The sequence below is a fragment of the Euprymna scolopes genome, chromosome 12, assembly GCF_053919585.1.
Source record: "Euprymna scolopes isolate OS-2025 chromosome 12, ASM5391958v1, whole genome shotgun sequence".
Lineage (NCBI taxonomy): Eukaryota > Metazoa > Mollusca > Cephalopoda > Sepiida > Sepiolidae > Euprymna > Euprymna scolopes.
The window spans coordinates 24,722,158-24,745,692 of NC_136493.1; the positions used below are offsets into that span (position 1 = coordinate 24,722,158).

At 34.4% G+C, this 23,535-nt stretch overlaps 1 protein-coding gene across 6 annotated transcripts in view; it reads left to right on the plus strand.

Annotated features, from left to right (window-relative positions):
* Positions 1-23,535, plus strand: part of LOC145291201 (polypeptide N-acetylgalactosaminyltransferase 5-like) — a 568,917-nt gene that overhangs the window by 494,839 nt on the left and 50,543 nt on the right. The window contains exon 7 of one of the 6 annotated variants that reach the window (XM_080136785.1): positions 12,305-12,512. The exons of the other annotated variants lie outside the window; for them this stretch is intronic. Coding sequence (XP_079992911.1) covers positions 12,305-12,512 — 208 coding nt within the window. The remainder of the gene's footprint in view (positions 1-12,304; positions 12,513-23,535) is intronic. 6 annotated transcript variants of the gene reach the window in all.

Genomic DNA, 23,535 nt, shown 5'->3' on the forward strand with positions numbered 1-23,535 from the left:
TCAAAAACTGTTTTAATTAATAATTAATTTTCTACTTTATCGTTTTTCTTAATTTTTGGATATTTTCATTTACTGCGACATGACAATTCAGTAGATAGCATTGCTTTCACTTGAAATTCACTGTTTCAATTTTTGAATTTCGTTACAACAACGAAGAAGAACCTTTTTGATTAGTCAGTTATCTCCCCCTGAACTCTTAGACTATTTCAGAAGTAAAAGAAAAAAAAAACTATGCTATTAATGGTTGTGTTTCATAAGTATTGCCTGTTTTTTCATTCAGGCTGGTTGGAGCCATTACTTTTGCGTGTATCAGAAAACAAGACGCACGTTGTGACCCCTGTGATTGATAATATCGTCGACAACAACTTTTACTACATGGCAGCGAGTAGTTCAATACAAATCGGACGTTTTAACTGGGATCTCACCTTCAAATGGATGTATTCCACATCTTTTTATAGAAATGATTCCAGCCGCGCGTTACCAGTCAAGTTAGTTTTACTCTGTCTCGTCTGAACTCAGATAGGTTCTTTGATCTCTCTCTCTCTCTCTCTCTCTCTCTCTCTCTCTCAACAATTTGATCACCTCATGAGTTCTGTCCGAATTTTAATTCTCTGAATTTTTTCATTTATTCATATTTTTTTTTATAAGATAATTTATAGAAGGCAGTGCAGCAGAGGTGTAACGGAGTAACACAAACTGAAGCTAATTAAGATATGTAATTGGGAGTAAGCTATGCATTAACCTTTATTAATACAATACATAATATATATGTATATATTTGTAGTCATCGACATACAGTCCTGTTTCGTTGTATCACAACTCATCAGTGCTGCTAGACTAGCACCTCTCCCAAGCCGAAGATCGAACCTAGAACCGTCGTGTTGACAGTCGGCAGTTCTACCCCTCCACCACGGAAGCGATGCCCGCAACTAATCTGTCCGAATGTCTATTTAAATAAACATCCGTCCGCTACTTGTAAAGTGCTCAAACGCTTGTTTGTAAACAAACCGCGAGCTTTGCATTTTTCAGCCAAATTAAGTAGCGAGTGAAATTATTTACGAGAGTGCTCAACCCAAAGAGGGGAGCTTTTAAAATATATTTGTAGTCATCGACATACAGTCCTGTTTCGTTGTATCACAACTCATCAGTGCCGCTGATATATATGTATATATATATATGTATATAAGATCTTTACATAACACTAAAAGATAGAGGAAGTGAGGAAGCATGGCTGTGGAAATCTTTTTAACTGAATACGATGTCCAGCATGTAATAAATATACCATTTCTTGTAAAAATCTAATGGATAAACATCTGAAGAATTTGGTGGAGACAGGATATTTTTACGGAAACATAAATCGTAAAATTGCCACTCATTAATGAAACAGCTGTAATGGAAAAATCCAGAAAATAAACGAAGGTTATAAAAAAGAAAACGTGAATCTTTGAATTTTCAACAAAACTTTGCACTATATATGCTCTGTCCCTATTAAATAGACACATTGAGCTTAACTCAAAATTAACGGAGAATGGTTTTAAAATAACAATCTAGACCCGTTAAACGAAATCGGTATACATCGAAAGTAACGACATTTCAAAAACAAACTTTAAATAAAATATATATATATATATATATATATATATATATATATATATACTTTTGTCCACTCCTAAACAAGGCATATTGCTACTGAAATATAAGAGGCTATTGTGATAGATACCAGATTTGTATGGAACAAACCTAGGTGGGGAGTTAAGCAGCAATATACTTGTTAAAAACATCACACTTAAATTTCTGCACGTTGGTATGGTCTGGGAAATGGGGAATCCCAAAGGCAAGTGATCTGAGAAAAAAAGTTAAAGTCCTTGTAAAACTAGCACATGGATGCAACACTGATGATGGGACAGAGACTGGAGCTTCGCAGATAGTGTAGTGTAACAGAATGTGGACACGCGTTTGGTGGCTGTATACAAATGCTGAGCCTTGTGCGAAGTGACGTCATGGTAAGGAAAAAGAGAACGACTACAAAAAGAACGTGTGCACCGACCAATGAGCATGTTAGAGAAGATGATCATGTTAGAGATGTGGGTGACGTCACAGCCGCAACGAGAAGTCACGCGTGGCGGAAGAATGAGGAATAAAGGTCTTTTTTTCAAGCCTGAAACAGGAGTTGAAGTTGTTCTTTCCTATTCTTTGTCTCCTTTGCGACTGAGTCTACAACGTGTTGGGTCCCAGCTATCTACATGTTAACACATGTGTAAACGTCTACTATAGTACAGTAAGACCTATTAGGTTAGAAATTCATTTTTTGCACAGTGTCAAAGAGGAAGAGGCTAGTGGTTGGAGTACCAGCAAAAATGTGGCAACATTTCCCCATGCACGGGCGAATGGTGGCTTTATATAGATATAGGATACTGGCAATAAGTTTTTTAGCCTAGTATAGGAAGTCCACCTTCTTTGCAACAGTTTGGCAGTATCTTCTATGTAGCGATCCAGATCCATGAAAAAAAGTCGATGATATTTTGTATATCACGAAAATTTATGCGATTGAGAATACGGAGTAACTAGTGATTGGTTCATCAGTCCAAATGTGTCAGCATGACGGTTTTACAAGAATGCAACACAATCGCGAGCGACAGAAGATGGAGCTTGGTAGCTAATGCAGGACTTAATAGGTTTTGAAATCCTTTTTTATATTTTTATTTTGTTTATTTTTTTAATCTGGTCCAAGTGTGACATACTAGTGGTTGGAGCATAAGCACAAATGTGGTAACTGGTAGGTGTGAAAAGTTTTCTAGCCCAGTAGTGGGAGACTACTTTAATTGTGGCAGACTTGAATAATGATGAGAATTTAATGAGTAATGAAACTATTCAATATATCTACTCCCCCATGCACATGACATGAACTCTTCCGAACTGTATAAATTAACTGAGAGTTATAATTTTCAGGGTGGTCAGTATACTTTGGTAGTACACATAAGTTGAGGTTCCAAACTGGGCTATTTTGATGGCCTTTCTACCGTCGGACTGATGCAAAATGTTCTGTGTTGCTCTAGGAGCCTTGTGTCCCGGCTTTCGAAAAGTGCATGTTTATCACTTGTTGTCTGAGGCGCTCTCACTGGGGAATGCCGACAGGGCTATTTAAACTTATTTTTGCAGGGCCAGAGTGTTCCTCCTCTTGGAGCACTGGCCCATTTTTTCACCTTCCAACCTTGTGTCACATCCTCTCACAGTGTAAGAGTGGTAAATACTGATCAGTATACTTTTGTAGTTAGCCGTCTTGGCAGTACTTACTATGATGGTTGATCTTTGTAGATGCTATTTAGAATCAAAAAAAATCTTTCTGGTATCTGGGGTCTCCACAGTGAAGATATTTATGTTGAGGGGGCACTAGTGCAGCAAGTTCATCAGAGCACATTCCATTGTAGTGCTTGTAAAGCAAGCATAGGGGTTCGACAATGCAAATTTTTCCAGCAACTGGGGAGTTTAGAGTGAAGGGGTTGAATTTTTCTGGTTGGCAGGTTGGTCAGAGTTATTTATACTGAGAGGGCACAAGTGCAGCAAGTTTGTCGGAGCACATTCTATTGTAAAACAAGCAAAAGGATTTGACATTGCGATGAGGTGACAGGGGTTGGAGCTTGGTAGACTGTGGGACCTATTAAATTAAAAACTCTATTTTGGACACGATTTAAGGGGGGAGGAAAAGACTAGTGATTGGTTACTATAAAATTTCAGAGAATAAAAATTCCGGATAGAACTTATGGGATGACCTGATATGTTTCTACTCTTTTCATGTTGGTTGGTTACACATAGTGATAGATTTTCTTCAAACGCGTTTTGCTAAACAGTGGATGCAGAAATGCAACATGCTTTGCTAATAGATGCTTAATTTCGCATTAACACTTCAGATTCCAACCAATTTTCTGCAGTTGCACTTGGTGCTGCTCTGTAGTGCACTGAACAAATTTGTTTTCTGCAATACTGTTAATTTGTTAGCATCCAAGTTTATATATAAGTGACATCTATAAAAATGGCGACTTTCGTCCTGTCATAGGGGTGCAGGTCATCCACTAGCAAATACAGAGATAGGCAGCAGTTATGAGCGATCAAAGATTTCCTAAGTAAAAGTAAATTCTATATTAATATTTGGGTTTGTATTACTGTACACAAAGATTCGAAAAAGTTGTCAAAAAAACAAATATATAACAAATAAATGTTATCAATAGCAAGATAAGTTACTTTTCTACCTAACTGGATAATTTTTTAGTGTTTTTATTTAATGTAACATGTTTATTCAGCTCGAAAAACATACAATGTTTACCGATGTATTGGAAAGTTAAAAATGGCGGCCGACTCTCACTTTGACACGGTAAGTTTGGGAAAAGGGGTTATAAATAAAAAAACTAGACAAAATAATAAAAACTCGCTCAATATATGTTACTGTGACATAGGCTGACATATATTCAGTGGGTTTTTAACAGTATTTTGCATATTTTTTATTTTTAACTCCTTTTCCCAAACTTACCGTGTCCAAGAGAGAGTCGGCTGCCATTTTAAATTTTCCAATACATCAGTAAACACTGTATGTTTTTCGAGCTGAATAAACATGTTACATTGAATAAAAACACTAAAAATATATCCAGTTAGGTAGAAAAGTAACTTATCTTGCTTTTGACAACATTTATTTGTTATATATTTGTTTTTTGACAACTTTTTCGACAAACCCTAATTTTTTTCCTTAATATTTGTGGGAGCATAAAAATGGTAATTTTGCAAAACCTATTTGTAAATAACAAATTTCTCTTTAACCTCTGGTACTTTTCTTGGGGTGAATCCAACCAATTCTTTGCAGTTGCACTTGGTGCTGCTCTATGTTGCACTTAACAAATCTGTTCTCTGCAATGCATTCTTCTGCTGCTCAATACGCCCTGCACATATGCACCTTCATCACTCTCTGTTTTGGGAATGTCTGTTTTGTTTGATATTGGTGAGAAAAACATCTCGTTCAACATGAAATGGATTTGAAATATTGTTATAAATATTTAAAAAGAAACATCAAGCAAACATCATTTCACGCTCACAATAAAACCCAATCTCTGTCGCCTTTTTTTTTTCCGATCATACAAATAATTCTGCTCCATTTTCTTTTATTTTCAATCGCTTGTATCAAAGAAGAAAGTATGTCTGAAATTGTTGGCCAACTCAGATTCAATGAATAGATCAGTTCTGTTGTTGCAGATTAATAGCCAACCCTCGGCTTGCTCGGCCACTAGGACTGAGTTTTATACATCTCATTCCGAAACAGTCACCCATTTAAATAATGACTAGGATTAACATTGCTTAACTTTATCGATCTTATGAAGACGGTTGAGTCAGCGTAAATATCTACATATATGTGATGAGAATAATGGAAATAGTATTCCAACAAGATAGAGAGATGAAAAAGGAACAAACCAAGCTTTATGACTATCAACGTTTCGTCTTTATTGTAAGACTTCTTCTGGATGAATAAATAGAAGAAAATAAACAAACAGTACAACATTTGAAAATATATTTGTTGTGAAATGTATGATTTCAGAATTTCAATGACTTTTTTTTTTTTTTATCTGATTTTCAAATATTGTATTGGTATTTTATTTTATTCTATTTTATCAATCCAGAAATCTTAGAATAAAGACGAAACGTTGATGGACGTATAACTTGGTTTGTTTCTTTTTCATATTTCTATAAGGTCCACATCTACGTTTTGCCGCGGTTGTGTTCGTCAATTGATGCAAACTCATCTCGATCTTCTAAAGGTACCTCGATTCGGTGCAAACCACGACTTGCCTTCCAATGTGTCCAACTTGTAACTCTCCTCCACCGCAACTGCTGTCAACTGTCGTAAACTAAAGACTGTCCGCAAATTGTCATAAACTGTTACAAAACTCGTAACCAATCCTCAAAAACTGCCCACAAACAAACTCTAAATATATCTTCCTTTATTTTTTGCTTCTTTTGTTCCAATCACTGCTGCACCTTGATTAACAATCCTATTGCAGCTTTCTTTTGCGTTCCTTTCTGAACAATTTCCAAAACTTTTTTTTTCTGTTGACAAACCGATTTCATCTTTTTTGTTATATTTTTTCCTCTTTTGGTTTTTTTTCTTACAAAACACTTGGAGGAGGAGGGGGGTACATCGATAGTATAACATACTAACCCAAGCACTGTAATCCACTCTTTATTCTGCCCATACCAACAAAGTCTCCCTATACTGACCAGAGTTAATTTTCCTCATGAGATTTAAACCCGTCTTTCACACTCACGTTACACATCCACTGTATCATTTTTGTCCATGCAACGCAGGTCCTCAAACCTTATTAGCCAGGTTTCTCTTCCATATATCATCATAGTTTATTTCCATGCCTGATAACGCTCTACTGATTAATAATGGCAGAAGTTCCCTATAATATGTATTGATGATTCCTATAATAATCTTAGGACTACTATAAATTCTTAAAAGCAAAACAAGTGATTACAAGAGAATTACAAGAAGCAAACAACTGTTCCAAAGAAAGACTTTAGTCTAAAAGTTTTTTCCTATATAGTTGTTTTTTAAATTGAAAAACATCAAAGACATTCTATTCAACGATAATTTTTTAGATTTCACAGAATATAGGGAATCATTCTATTTTCTTACTTATGAAGGTAGTTACAAAAGTAAAGCCTCCTATTTTTTTTTTTTTTTTTACTAAAAAAGATGAAGAGCTATGAAGACGGAAATGGTAACATTAAAACAAGCAACATTTTGTGTTCCAGAGTTTATTTTTCTACATAGTCATCACCATTCCCAATACACCTTTACCAGAAATTCAATCACGTATCTCTGCTTCTGACACACGGTCATGACAGGGGTTTACTTTCTTAGTCTGACATCGTCAATATCTGCAACAGAGATGAAACTTTGAGGTCATGAATGCATAAGTTGAGTCATAACACTGCAGTTTTCAATATCGTCTGATCCATTCGGGTGGAATAAAAAATAGGAGGCATTACTTTTGGAACCCCTCTCGTATTCAGAAACTAGCAGAGATTTAATTGGGGAGGGGGATGGAAACTTTCTTTCAGGAATTCTATTAGGATAATTAAAATTGTTAGTTTGATCTTGTTTCAATATTTTTATTTCTAAGTCACTTCCAGCCTCGGTCTTGGTAATTTGCATATAAGATGAATAAGTTATATATCAAGACTGCAGCCTCTCAGAGTCTTATTTTTTATTTTATTTTATTTTTTTGCACTTCAGTTTTCTACTAAACTTCAAACTTTTCTAAATGTAAAAGTAATTTTTATGATTATTCTTTATTAGGCGCTTGTGCAGTTTAGCAAACACATTAAAAAAAACAAAGATAAAGAAAAATCTGTATGGCACGTGAAGTTTTAATCATTTTAATAAATTTTTTAACAAATTTTTGAAAGAAAAAAAAAACGGAAAGAAAAAAGGAATACCTAAAATTATTTGAACCTGTAAAAATAATATTGTCAAATTTTGACAAACTTCAAGAATTAGATGGAGTTATCTCCTCCTCCTTTGTAGCTGGAAATTGCCAAGTAGGCTCTGCCGCGATCGGTCTAACTAAAATTTGATTTTCCTCTGTGAAAAAAAACAAACAAAAAAAAACTATTTGATGAAATTAAGCAATTGTGTTTTTAATGAGAACTTCATTCTATAATAAGCGCATACATCACAGAGGTTTTTCTTTATTTTCGTTTTTTAATGTCTTTGCTAAACTGTACAAGCAGTTCTTCAAAAGTTACTTTCAATAACAGAAATATTCATTTATGCAAATATGTTTGGATAAGAAAGTTTAGTAAAAATGTTTATAGTGTGAATATATGTGTGTAAGTAATATATGTATGTGAGTATTTGGCTGCTTGGTATTGTATATATGCGTGTGTGTTGGTTTACCTTGTTATCGTTAGTGTGTGTGTATTGATGTGTAGCGGGGTGTGAATAAGTGAGTAGTAGTTCGTTTTTGTTCGCCTGACTCATTTTATCTAAGCATGTCTGTGCGAGATGAAAGACGCTGGTATGCAAGTCATTGAGTCCATTTTTTTTTTTTTTCCGATTCATCTCCCGTAGTTCAAAAGGGCACAAGAGGATGTTGTTAAAGACGCTCTTGAGTGCCTTCAAGAGCAGCCAATGAAGTGTGGAAAAAACTGATTTTGTTGACCTGTTCTTATAGAAGTTTCTAAGTTCATACTAGCTTACTACTTTACATGTAGGTGTTACTTTTTTGGTAGGTTCGAAACGATTTTCATTGATTATAAAATATTTTGAATTCACAAGTTCATGTGAAAACTAACGAAGAGAGCGAATCTCAATGAAATGAAGAAATGCATTTGTTGGAATCCCTTGGCGATTTAGATTTAGAGAACATTGGAGCTGAGATTTGTTGGTGTTCATTGCGGGGGGGGGGTTGAGGAGGAGTTCCATTAATTCCTTATAGAATCACAGTTATTTCTGTTCCAGACTTGGTTAATTGCTAAAGACTATCATCCTGATTTTGAGTTTATTGCAAAAGTAATTCTTAAAGTAGATGAAAATTTATTAGAATTTTAAAGAAGTTAATCTATATATATAAAAGGCAAAATGTGTGTGACCATTTCGTGTATGTCTTCAAAAGGTTTTTCTCGCACGCGGTTCTGAGGTCGTTACGATAGTTTACAACTGTTTATATGGGTCCTAAATAATAATATGTACGATTTGGGAAAGCGCGTCGCATCTAGATTTATTTATGTCGACTTTTACAAAATTATTGCTATTTTGGCTTCTCGCATGTTGATTGGGCTTTTTAGTATAAATATGTGAAACTAAACTCAAATGACGTCTTCACGGCATTGCGCGGGGAAAAACGTCCAGAAGCAATCAGCTTTGATCAATCTTGTATATCAGTCTGGAGAATTGGGAGCTGCTTTCCCCTCCCCAACATCTGTTGGGGGAAGAAACAGTCAAATTTGGGATTTGCGTGACTTCTATTTGACCTTCTTAATTTGATCAAATGGAAGCAGCAGAGTTAATTTTTATTGCGCACGCCTGTTTTTATCGTTAAATAAATTCAAACCTGCTTAAAGTTGTATGTTGCCGTGGCTCAATGGTTAACGTAGCACGGTTTTTTTTTCACACAGTAATTTCCAACTCAAGGGTATGGTTTGATCCTCATACACTCACCTACCAAAACATTTTTTTTTTTTTTTTATTATTTAACCCCCCCCCTCCCCTGGAGCTTTGATTTACCTCAAGACACCCAGGCATCGCCGGGTACCCCCGCTAGTCTGTAATATAAATCTCACCTATCTGTTTAAACGTATGTATGTATGTATGTATCTTTGTATGTCTGCTTAAAACTTTTGACAGAGGTGACGGATTTTCACGAGATGGGTATCATTTTGAAGCTCGACCCATCGGACGACAAATACCGAAGAGTTGGCTAAAAACATTAATTCCTTCAACCTCAACAGGGCACTTTTCTACAAGGAGGGGGTTGCTTTTTTTTTTTTTTTTTTTTTTTTTTGGACGATATTTTTGAAAGTCTTTTCGATTGACTAGCCTTAATTTAAACTTTCACCACTTCCAGTTTGGCGATGGATGCAATGGCAAAGACGTCACTTTTTTTTTTTTTTTTTTTTCACATTCTTTTCCTCCTTCGCAGTACGGGTTCGAGCCTGCTTGCCTGCCTACTACCACTTTTTTTTTTTTTTTGCTCAACACACACCTCCAAACACCCAGGCAACGCCGGGCATCTAGGCTAGTTATTTCTAGGAGAAACAATACTCTCAAAGGAGGGGACATAATTGAAGACCCAGCTTTGTGCCTCTTGGGGTTTTCACCACAAATAGTAGAAAGCAGTGGTTAGCCGCAAACTGGATCAGAACAAAACATAATATATAGTGAATATAATTCTGCTTCGATCCACATTATCTACAGCCTTCTTTAGATGAAGATTAAACTACGTTTAAAAGATTTTCTTTATTTGATGCCATTACATCAAATTTCAAACAGATTTTTCCTCTTGGATTTCTTCAGCTGATTCGACTATGTCTCTTTATCTGGTCACATCAGTAGATAAAGAATGAGTTCTCTTTAAAAATGGTCCGATGGTCAGAGAGAAAGCATCAACGTTTATTTGTATCTTTTTATCTTCATTAAAAATTATTTGGGGATTTTATATATATATATATATATATATATATATATATATATATATATATATATATATATATATATGTATAAAGATGTAAAAGATATTTAAGTTTGCTATTTTTGGATTATCTTGGTAAACTTAATTGTAATTCTTATTTTATATATATATATATATATATATATATATATATATATATATATATATATATATATGGCAATTAAGCTACACAGAATATTCCACATTTCATTCTCGTGAGAATTCGTCAGGCTTATGCATAAGCCTGACGAATTCTCACGAGAATGAAACGCATCAATATTTTTATAACTTACTACCTAGCTCTACCTATGTATTGAGCACTTTTGAAGTAAATACTGAAAATTCATGCATAAAATTATATTTTCGTATATTAATTTATGTAATTACATGAAGTAGTCATAAATAAATAAATATATATATATATATATATATATATATGAGCTTTTTTTGCATTGATAATTACACTTTTGGGAGTTCTGTTTATGTCATATTTTATGCTATAAAATCTGGCTTTTTTTCTACTGTCATTTTCACATTAATTATAATTTTTAAAAAATTGTATATTTACGTTCTTTTTACAAAATTCTTTTTATTGAAAATTATTAACGTTTTGATGAAAATATTAATTTTACAAATTTATTTTAATTTTTCTTTTTCAAAGTTTTACTTTATTATTGCTCAGAAAAAAAAATGATTTTTATTAAAATTGCGATGACAAATTTTTTTAAATGAAATTTTGCTTGTCTGGTTCGTCTGAAATATGATTTGTTTTTATAAGTTTGTAATAACTAAAGATTTTTGTTTGTTTTATTTTTCCTTAAAATTTATAAAGTAATAACATAATATCAATTTGTATTCGAAAAGAAATGGGAATGCTTTAAGCCAATGAAAATTTCAATTCTTCTGTTTTTTATTGGTCAGTTTTATTTCAATAGAATTTTTCTCTCCCTCAATCGTCGTTATCAAAGTCTGTTTGGTTTGTTTAAACAATAATTATTATAAGATTGATTTTTGCATTATTGTTTTAATAAAACCATTTGTAATGTAGCCGCACTCAAAAAGAATGAAAAGATTTAGCTTATGAAAATCTTAATTTTGATGTTTTCAAATGATGGTCAATTTTATGCAAATATCTAATTCCCCCCCCCTCTCTCTCTCTCTCTCTCTCTCTCTCTCTCTCTCTCTCTCTCTCTCTCTCTCTTTTCCTCCATTGTGGCTTATCAAAATATAAAAAAAATTTTTTTATTTCAAACGATGTTTAATACAGTGGGATTATCAAACAAAAATTTTCAAAACTTAACAAAACAAAACTGGGATTATTTAATTTTGTATTATATTCGATTAAATAAATGTCTGTTTCCTTTAAAGATTTGAAAGAAGTGGATTATATTTTATAGATTGGATAAATGTATGTATTTTCAAAGAAAAAATTTTTTTTTTCAAAGTTTCATTTTATTATTTTTTTTACTTTATTTTCTTTTGAATTTTTTCATTTCCTTCCGGTTCTAAATATAAAAATTTCTCCGTTTTCTCTTGGTTTTTCATTTTACAAATTATTTCAAATTATTAATTTTTTAACAATATTTTGGAAAATATTTTCACTTTATTTCTGCATGCATTTTTTCTTTCTTTCTAACTTATTGCCTTTTTATTAACAATATTAACCAAACGATTAACAACCCAAACTACTATTTTTGTATACATCTTGTTCTTTTGTTGTCATATTTTATTATATTTCTTTATTCCCTTCCATTTTCTTTATTTTGTTTGTGGTTGATAGGATTTTAATCTTATTATCATATTGATTATTTTATCATGAGTTTGTTTTCACCTGATAATGAAGATATTTGCACCTGGCCTGAGCTTCAAACGGAAATGATCCTTGAACTTACACTTAACCTAATGTCCATTTAATATCACTTGACTAAAAAAAATATTTGCTGCTACGTGATTTGATGATGATCTTTTTATTAGAGAGTTATCTCCCCCTTGGACTCCTGACCTATTTAAACAAAAGCTACCTATAGCTATTACTGATGATTCTAAATTCTTTGTGTTTCATAAGCATTGCCTGTTTTTCCATTTAGGCTGGTTGGAGCCATTACTTACGCGTATATCAGAAAACAAGACGCACGTTGTGACCCCTGTGATTGATAATATCATCGACGACAACTTTCAGTACTGGAGATCTGGTAGTACCGTTAATATTGGACGTTTTGACTGGGGTCTAACCTTCAAATGGATGGAGTCGACCTCTTTTTATAGAAATGGGTCCAGCCCCACGCTACCAGTCAAGTTAGTTTAACTCCATCTTGTCTGTAATGAACTCGGACATTTCTTCTTTTTTTTTTTTAATATCTTGCTCCCCTTCTCTTCCTTTCTCACTCTTTCCCTCCTATCATTTATTTCTCTCTCGCTCTCTCTCTCTTATGGGAAGATCTGATATTTTCTTATTTTGTTTTTTTTTTTACTCTTTTCATACTACATGTTGGTACTGTCATGGAAATGGGTAACAGACAGGGAATTCCAAACACAAGAAGTTCTGATGAAAGAAACTATTAGAGTCAAAATTTTTCCAGCATCTGGGGAATTTAGAGTAAAAGGGGTTGAATTTTGCTGGTTGGCACGTTGGTCAGGGTTATTTACATTAACCACAAGGCCACAAGTGCAGCAAGTTTGTCGGAGCACATTCTATTGTAAGACAAGAAAAATGATTTGACATTGCAATGAGGGCGAAGAGGGTGAAGCTTTATAGACAGTGATAGACCTATTAGATTAAAAAGTCATTTTTGGACCCTGTCTAAGCTGAGAGGGGGGGTAGTGGTTAGTTACTATCAAATTTCAGAGAATAAAAATCCGGACAGAACTTATGGGATGACTTAATGTTTCTATTCTTTTCATACTGGTTGGTTACATATAGTGATAGTTTTTCTTGAAGCACATTAAATAAACAGTGGATGCAGAAGTGCAATATACATTAGGAATATAAGCATACTTTCACACCTTAAGTTAATCAGTATTAAAGTTTTTTTGTTTTTGTTTTTTGTTACTGCATTTTTGCATTGCATCCTGGGAAAATATAATCTATAAAATCTAACAAATTTATCTTGTGGTAGTTTAAAAGTTGAACCTAAATAACATTTAAACTGACGTATCAAAATTTAATTTTGACTAGCCAATTTTCATTTGTTATAGTTGTACTATGTTATTGATACTATAATAATATATTTCGGTATAGTTTATTTCAAAAGTTATGTAATCTTTCCTGAGGATTTTGCTTAAGTTATTTTCTATTGTATCCTGGAAAAATAGAATATAGCGATTTTGCTAATGATTAGTTATTTCACACTTAAGAAAAGACCTACATTTGTCTATGAAAATGTAAACAATTTCTGATAATTAAAAATATAAGTAAAATATGTAACTAAACATGGTTTATGTTTATTAAAAAAAATTAATGACAAACTGGAGGAAAAAGTACTTAATATTCCTTCAGTCATTTGCAGTCATTGCCACAGTAAAACAACCTATTATGCAATTAAAATAATTATAGGAAATTAGTGAGAATTTTCTCAATTTAATCTTATACAATAAGTATTTTCGGAAAGGAAGTGAAGCAAAATATGTCTTTTATTGCAAAGAATATAATGCAACAATAATAAGTAAATATTGGCAAGTTAAAATCAAATATCTATATTAGTAATAGAAGCTTACTTTCATACCTTAGTGACAATTGTTTCGATTTTGCCAATCTTCCAAGTTGGAATAAGTATTTTTCAAAATAATTAAAGCCGAATAATGCAAAGAATATGATGCAAGAATAATAAATAAAAGTTGGCAAGTTAGAATTAAACATCGCTTTGTCAGATGCATTGCTATATGAGTCTAAATTGAGAAATCCAACTGACTTAATGTTATATATTAGATAAAAATCTTTACAATGTTTATATTTATTTAGAGAATAAACCAATTCCTTTTGTCTACGCATCAGAGCTTATCCATTTGGAATGTAAATCGCCCTCCATATTTTTAAATGGAAAGGTGATCGAGCATAAGTGTTGATTTTAAAGCAGTCATTTTTGTAGTGACCAACACAAAGAGAGTTATCAAGGAAATGTTGACTAACCTATGAATCCAAAATATTCCGTTGATATAATTTTACTGTTGTGTCTAATTTTAATCAAATTCTAACTTTACTCCTTTGATAAGTTTTAGTTGTTAGTCATGAGGTTAAACAATTCATAAAAGTTGCTTTCTAAACATCTATTTACAATGCTGTTTCAACGAAATGTTACAAATGGCCTTAAATACTAAAAAATAATGCAAGCGGTTATTTACTACTATGCGTATATCAGATCAAATCTTATTTCGAGTACAAATTTATTCAACTATAAACAGATTAAATGGGATTTGTTGAATCTATCTTTGGATTTTGAAAAGAGTTTATTTGTATTTTAATTTTAACAAATAAAAATATATCTGACGGATATTTTCAAAGTAACAGTATTTGTGAAGCACTTGTGTTGAGTTAAGATTTATTACAAGCTAAATCATTTCAACCTGTCTACTCATATGAAATAAATTGAATTACGAAAAGCCACTTATTGAGCTTTATCTTAAAGTTAAAAATTTTAGACGTTGAAGCAAAATTATTGTTATATTTTAATTTCTAAGTAGACAATCTTTTATCCAAGTGTATATATATAGGTAAGAAAAATGTAAGAAAAATGATAACTTTCGTTCTTTCATTACAAAAATCAAGGATATGTACCAGTTCAGGGAAACTTGAGGCTATATAAGTAACGATACTTTGTGTATTGCAATAATTGCCGGCTGCAGCATTACAGTAAAACAACAGTGTAAATAACAAATTTCATAAGTTTTTCAATGGAAAATAGATAATTTAAAAAACAGTTATTGTTCCATTTTATAATATCTCTATATAAATAACCAACTGAATGCCATTTTCTAACCAATTTTCTCCAACTGCACATATGATTCTCTGTTTTGCACTTAATGAACTTCCATTCTCTCATTACACCCTGCATGTTTATTATGCAACTTCACCTTTGTTTTTGGAGGAATGATATCTGTTTCATTTGATATTGGAGATGGAAAAAAAAAAAAACATCTTGTTCTGCATGAAATACATTTGAAATATTATTATAGATATTTTAAAAGAATATCAACCAAACATCACTTAAAACCAACCTCCGTCACCTTTTTCCAATCCTACAACTAATTTTGCCCCAAAGTGTCAAGTAGTTTCTCTCCCTTCAGCTTCACTCTCTTGCATTGCACAAGCAAGTATATCAATAAGGGCATATTTATCCGAAATTTGAAACCGGTGGTCAATGTCTGATCCTTTGTCCATCTATCCAGCATAGCCACAGCCAAGATTGAACTCATTACACGAGTTTGTAGTGTAATTTAAATCTTGTCAGTAGCTAAATACTTGATGCTTCACCAGGGCTATCAAGGGTATTTTTTATCGTGACGCCATCACTAGACGGGGTGCTTACCATGGGTTAAGAGAGAGTCCCATCTACCCTCGAGAGAAGGATAGACCACGCCAGTTTCTCGACCTAGTATTTTACCTCACATTATATACAGCGCCTCGCCTTCCCAAATGGTCATCCATGTGGCACTGGCCAGGCTCAATACTTCGGTGATCTGGCAAGAATCGGTGTGTCAACATGATTGTGCCGATCCTTTGTAGGTTAATACTTTGACCAAATTTTATGTACGACACTCAGTGTGCCCAAATTGTCACTCATTGAAATACTGACCAAACTCAACATTCCTTCAATTCACTAATCTCATAGGACATATATAATTATAAAACTGGATGGTCTGGGCTTGCTTGAATATTGTCTTCAAAGATCAGGCGATTCCATCTTTTAAAAAAAAGGATATATATATATAATATATATATATATATATATATATTTATATTTATATATGCATGGCTCAGAGGGTGAAAAGTATGTTTTAATTTCAATTCTAGCTGATGGCACCCAAGTCATATATATATATATATATATATATATATATATAGTTTTCATCTTACTACTATATATTACGTTTACTATAATAATCAATAGAGAATTGTCTCTATAATAATAATAATAATAAATACGAAATCTGCACAAATTAAAATATCATATTTTAGCGTATCTCACGACCGGGCAATGCCAGGTGGCCTACTAGCATATATACATAAATGAATGAATCTGTGTATATACTAGCTATTTAGTCCGGCTTTGCTTGGGCCCTATGTACTGTTCATAACCTGCTCTACGTGTGAATATACTTTATGCAAGATTTCAAATGTTTAGACCAAAATTTGTCCGAGTAATTTCATAGAGATCGCAGAGGTGAATTTCTTTTTAACTTTGACCCCAATTTTGACCGGTTAACATTTATTACTTTGGTCTTAAATCAAAATACAAAGTTTTACCCATGTCCAAGTTATCTACATCTAAATTGTCAAATTTTAAAACTAAAATCGGTGAAGGAATTTGATAGAATCTTCAAAGATCAACTCTTCCAACTTTGACCTTTTGGCAGCCAAATTTTCGCCCCAAAACTGATTAAAATGCTTACCGCATGTCTGAATATCTGTTATGTATAAATTTTAAATGTTTAGATCCAAAATTGGCTGAATAGTTTGCTAGATACCGCAAATTACAATCTTTTGAACTTTGACCCCTTGGCAAATTTTCGACCGAAACCGATTAAAAAGCCTGCCCTATCTCTAAATACCCTTTATGTAAAATTTCAAATGTTTAGACCAGTCATTGGGTAAAGACCGCAGAAGTCAAATTTTTTTAACTTTGACCCCAATTTTCACCCCTTAACATTTATTTTTTGGGGCTCAAATCAAATTAAAAGTTTGATCCATGTCCAAGTAACCTACATTTAAAATTTAAAATGTTTAGACCCAAAATTGCCGGAGGAGTTTGGTAGAGTTTACAAAGGTCAAATTGTTGAAATTTTGACCCCTTGGCAGTCAAATTTCTGGCCGAAAACCGATTAAAAAGACTTTCCGAAATCTCAATACTCCTTATGTCAAATCTCCAGCATCTAGACCGAAAATTGACAGAGTTATTTGGTAGGGAAATGTACACAGACATTTTCACACACACACATATCTATATATATATATATATATATATATATATATATATATATATATTCATCTATTTTTGCACTTAAACAAAGTGCATTTCTTATATCACACCTTGTAATATATATATATATATATATATATAGAGAGAGAGAGAGAGACAGATTTATAAAAATAAATGAATTATTTGAAATATCAATTAAAACAAAAATGTAAGTTGCTCTGTCCCACCCTGTGTATGTGTGTGTGTATATATATATATATATATATATATATATACTAGCAAAGATACCCGTGCTTCGCACGGAGCTTTGTTGCGCACTCGGGTACCAAAATCTGTGGCACCTTTCCAGTAAGTTGATGTTGTAAGAGCAACGATTGCATAAGGTGATTAACATTTTAACTACCTCTTGTAGTGACTGAAATTCAATCAGGAACTTCACAAAACATTTTCATCAAAAAGGAAGGTTACTTGATGTTACATAGTAAATTTTTAATTGAAGTAATTTTCAACTCTTGCTTAAATTTTATCTTGCACATTCAATACTAAAAACTTACCACAATCAGATCATGTCAGTTTTTCCTCATATCCATTTCTCGAACTTTTCACTGAAGAGCCTCAGGGTAAACTACATTTCTGCTGCTTTGATTTGGAGCCAGAATGTAGAGTTTTTCTGAACTTCCTGTCCGGCTGATGGAGACGTAGAACATACCGTGACTGAAGCAGTCTGATGTCAAGTCTACGCCAATGGTGTTAAATGTCTGACCTTGACTTTTGTTTATGCTCATTGCAAAACACACCTTCACAGGAAATTGGAGTCTCCGGAATTTAAATGGAAGTTCTGAGTCCGATGGAACTAAGGGGATCCTTGGCAGTAGAACGGTTTCACCTTTGTAGGGACCACAGAAAATGGTGGCCTCAAGTACATTGGTGTGCAATCTGGTGATAACACATCTGGTTCCGTTTGTTGTTTTTGGCGGTTCCAAGGATCGAAGAATCATGATTGGCGATCCAATTTTGAGATTTAAAATGTGTGGAGGCATTCCAGATATCTCCAAAGAGTTTAAAAACTCCACAGGGTAGTGAACAGCTTCATATTAATTAGTAGCCGAATCAACTGACTTGTATTGCTTTGTGTCTCCTGGAAATTCATCCATTATTGAATTGTTCAAATGATTCACATTGCTGTTTAATGGCGAAATAATAGCCCTCTCAGCAAGCCAATCCGGTAATTTTCCATTGTTTTGCAGGTCTGGGTACACTTTGTCTTTCAGTTGCTTCTGATTACCGACACATTTACCAAGCGCAGTTGGAATCTTAATTGTGTCAGGTGAAGAAGTGATAGGAAACTGACCATTACCGATTTGGAGAAGCAATTTTGAGAAGTCTGCTGCAGCTGTGTTATCAGAGATATAGGCTCTCATATTAGTAATCAGTCTCTTCACTATAACGTGCCTCCAGAGATAGGATTGTTTCAAACTTGCATTGACAATGTTAGCCCTTGTGCCATTTTTAACCACTGGGAGGATTTGACGGAAATCACCGCAAAATAAGGTTGGAATGCCACCCATGGGATTCTTGTTTCCTGTGATGTCTTGCAGTGTTCGGTCAATTGCTTCATAAGCACTCTTGTGCGTCATTGGGGCTTCGTCTACAATGATTGCAGAGGTGTCTCTAATTACATTTGCCAAGGCTGAGTTACCAGTAATTTTGCAAACTGGCTGATCCATTCGATGAGTATCCAAGGGTACTTTAAAAGTGCTGTGAAGAGTGCGGCCACCTTGTAGTAGAGTAGCAGCAATGCCACTGGATGCTGTTGCAAGCACAATCTTTCTCATGGATCTAATCTTTGCAAGGATCAAATTGATTACAAAAGTCTTGCCCGTACCACCTGGAGCATCAAGAAACATCATGTTTTTGTTCATTTCACCTTGTGCTTCCAACATTGCCATGAATGAATTGTAAACTTCTCTTTGAGAATCGGTCAGTTTTTCTTGCATATTTTCTGCTCGTAGGGAAAGTTCTTCAAGATTATAAGTAACTTCACGTTGATACTCTCTCACGAGTCTTTCATCTCTCCCTTGCGTTGGTGCAGGTAATCCATAGCTTGCCAATGGTTGACCGCACATAAGGAGAACTTTTTCTTCAATTAGACAAAGAGTTTTATTGTAGATGTCCTCATTAAAATCTGCTTCTGGATTGTTAACTTCTTGCCTGTATCTGTGAAGAATGTCTTCAGATATTACATCACGAAAAGCCATCCAGATATCAAGAGGATTGCTTGGCTCACAGGCTGTTAAAATTATCACAAATAGGCTTCGCAAATTTGAAGGTGATTGAGTGGCACTTGCCTCTCCTACTGCTTGATGCAAGTGATGGTCATTTTCTAGAAGGCCTCGAGCAAGGCACGCTGCTCTGTATGTTTCAAACACCTGACCATTGTATGCTCGCAAATCTTGAAATGAAGTTGGACCAGCAACCTCATTGAGCAACAGGCGTAAGAAATAACACTCCCCTGCTTTTGGACTAATCGTGTAGATTCTCCCAATGCATGGTGCCTTCCATACATCATCATTTTCAGTACCTTCAACTTGTACCCCACGCATTCTTCTCATCCATTTCTTTGTCGATTTGTTCCAAGTGTAAAACTCAGGGACTTCTACGTATTTGAGACCCCTTGCAAAGTCATCCTCATGGCAGAGTTGAAAAAATGCTGTCAAAGTTGTGGCAGGCGGTGGACCTTGGGCTCGTTCCAGAGCAGTATCAGCTGAGAACATGACACGCTGCCCATTTTCAAGATGAACAGAAAGTTGTACAATTGGGGGGAAATGTTCATGGATGGGATGTTCCAATATCCTCCAGGCCGCCTCTGAACTGCCGACATACCTTGCATTCTGGAACTGCTGGATCTCATCCACAATGTGACTTTGTACTTGGCCTTGTTGGTTAGCTGCTCCATCAGTTCTTTGTAGTTCAAACACTGCTTGATCACATCCTTTATTCACATATTTGAGGACATATTTGATGCTTTGGATCGAGCTGCAAATTTCTACGTTAATGTGAGCGTTGAACTGCTGAAGGAGGACCTTGTTGTACGGAACAATCCACTGGTTTGTTATTTCTTGATTAACATACCGACCATTTCTCTTCATCCTTATTGTACCAATCTGGCCTCCATCTTCTGGTTTTCTTCGCCTGTACTTGGGGTAAGAGTCTTGGCCTTGCTCGGTACACTGAAGAAATTCTTTTGGGTATTTTTTGGAACATTTGTTGTCAATCATACATGGACAATTTGGATTAAATGGTCCACAAGGTCCATGCACCATATGTGCCATCACTTTAGCATGAAGATCAGGATCTTCCTCTTTGTCAGGGATCTCTGCAGATATGCAGAGATCCATTTTTTCTGGTAGAAGTTTGTCCTCTGGGGCCTGCCAGGTGAGGATGTGTGCATGCGGCAGTCCTCTTTTTTGATATTCAATACTGTACAGGAAAGCCCTCAACCTGCCAAATCCTCCCTTTTTAATAAATTCAAGTAACTTTTTTAGCTTCTGCCTGAAAACCCTGGCAACAATATCTGGACGATCCTGAGGGTCTTGCCCTTGAAGACAATTTTCTGTAATTTCTGTCCACTTTGGATTTGTTGTGAACGTGATGAAGAGGTCGGCTCGGCCCATTCGCCAAACATATGCCATGGCATCACTTTGATGCTCAAACATGTATCGAGGGCCTCCTGTATAAGTTGCCGGAAGTACAACTCGTTGACCAAACTGTTCTGGATTCCCATCCTCCCTAAGAATTGAATCTCTCAAGTTGCTATAATTGTCAGCTCTCAGGGTCTGTTGCTCACGCCTCAGGAACTGTAAACGTTCTGTTTCAATCTTGCAGTACACATCCACCAGCCATTGTTGAAATAGCCTTCGGTACCAGAGAAAATAGTTTCCAGGCCGAGTCATTAAATGGTATAAATAAAATTGCTGTTGGGTTACTTTTCGCCCATTGGATGTCTTCATGTAGATGTTGTAAGATGGAGAACCATAGGGGTACATTAACGGGTATATTAAAGTATCATAGAGGGGATGTAGTTCGGAGATCCGTTTTAATGTATCATTTCTAAAACGCAAGACAATATCCCGGTTAGCTGTTGGTTCATTCTCCATTAATATTCCAATCTCATACGTTGTTGTTGGAGCATTGAATCGCCGTGGATGCTCTTCTTGCGGCCTTCGGTCTTCCCTTATGACAACTTTATGTTCTACCAAGTGTTCTTCTTCAATCCTCTCCTTTGTTGTTTTCAGCTGACAAATGAAGCTGTTGTTCTCATGTAAAAATTCAGTCAGACTTCGGAGAATGTCTCTATTGAGTCTACTGTCACGTCCCCGATTATGTAGTTCCTCTTCCAGACTATCCAAGAAGTAGACTTGAATAAACTTTGCTGTTTCATCTTCAGGTGGTAAAAGACTCCCAATCTGGTGGCAAACCTGGCCTCGAATTCTAAAAGAAGGATTCCACCCATGTACTGCCGCAATTTTGTGACCAAATGATGTCATTGCAAAACAGTTGTTATAACTGCGTAGATTTTGCAGAAAATCTTTAGAGATGGGACCATTGCCGGAGAGCAAATCTTGAAGCAACTGAGGCAGTGGTGGAAAGCTATCAAGCACAACTTTGCCAGAAGAACAACAACAACCAGGGGTTTCTCCTTTAAATTTTACAGCTGAGCAATGTTGACATACTTTGTCCATTTTTCCTATATCAGCTGTAGTGAGAGAGTCATTTTTGTTGTAGAGCAATCCTTTTCTATTGCAGTGTTCTATTTCATGGTGTCTCAAAGCAGTCATTCGTTGTCTAGCTGCCTCGTTTTCTGTCAATTGCTGGGGCAAAGTCATACTCTCTCTCTCCATGCAGCCTCTCGTTGTTGCTCTTGGTATAGGCGAAAGCTTCGTTGGGTTTCCGATTCATTCTGATGTCGTTGAGCCACTCTCAACTGACCTTGTGTACGTCTACTTACCTCATATAATTCATTCGATCGTAATATTGCTTCTCTTTCCAGTGCATATCTTTGCCTTTCTTGAATTTCATCTTGTGATGAATTTAACCGCCTTACAGCATGTCTAGTTCTGTCAGCTTCACGTTGGGTTTCTCTTTCCAAATCTGACAGTCTTGCTCTCCTTTCTCTTTGACGTATCCTGTTAAGTTCTAGACGTCTTTCTCTATCTGAATTGTTTTCATTGGAGCGAATTGCAACAACTCTTAGTCTATTAGCTTCCAATCTTTCCATTCTTTCTTCCTCACTTTCGTTTCTACTTCGTTTGGGTGGCATAATTTCGGTTTTAAACGGAATTGTTTAACAATATTAATGATTGTAAATTAATTAAGCGTAAAGGAAATGTATACTAACTGAAATGGACGAACTATAAATAATATTTCTGAATAGTACAATTATAAACAATTATATTGTAGCAAAAATGAATAAAAGCGACCTACTTGTGACTCATTACTTCCGGGTGTAAACGTCACAGTCTAAAAGTAATAATTAAAAAAAAAAAGTAAATGTAAAATAAATGTAATACCAACTTAGGTTAACTAATATATGTAAACAGTACAATTAAAACAGTTCTATTAAAACAAATAATTACTAAGATCTAGGTAATTGTTAGTCTCATTGTTATGGTTTTAAAGAAAAAAATGTGTAAAAAAATTCTGCTTTTGTGAGTACGTGTTTTTATAAAAGGTTCATCCGGTTTAAAGAAAGCACTAAGTTTAAATAAGACTGGAAATAACTAATTCAATATATAAATAGAAAAATGAAATAAATATAAGCTTTAAGTCTTAAGATAGTAATAATCAAAATGTAATAAATTATTTGTAGTTCAAATCTATGATAAGACAGGCTTTCGAAATAGGCTCGACCAGAAAGATTAAATTGGAACGAAATTATAATCTCTGTGCCATTTTAAAAACAACCCCACAAAAGTAACGGTATCCTGCAGTTGGTTAAATGACAACGTTGGTTGTAAGAAAAATGTAAAAGAAAATCCGCTTATCTGTTTATTTTGAACTGTTTTATTTAATTAAAAAAAAAATTGGCTATAACTGGAAGAGAGCGTTATGTTTTGGGGGTTGTTTAAAAAATAGAATGGAAATAAAGTTAGTTCCGTTTTAATTGTCTTTAATTGCGGCAAGCG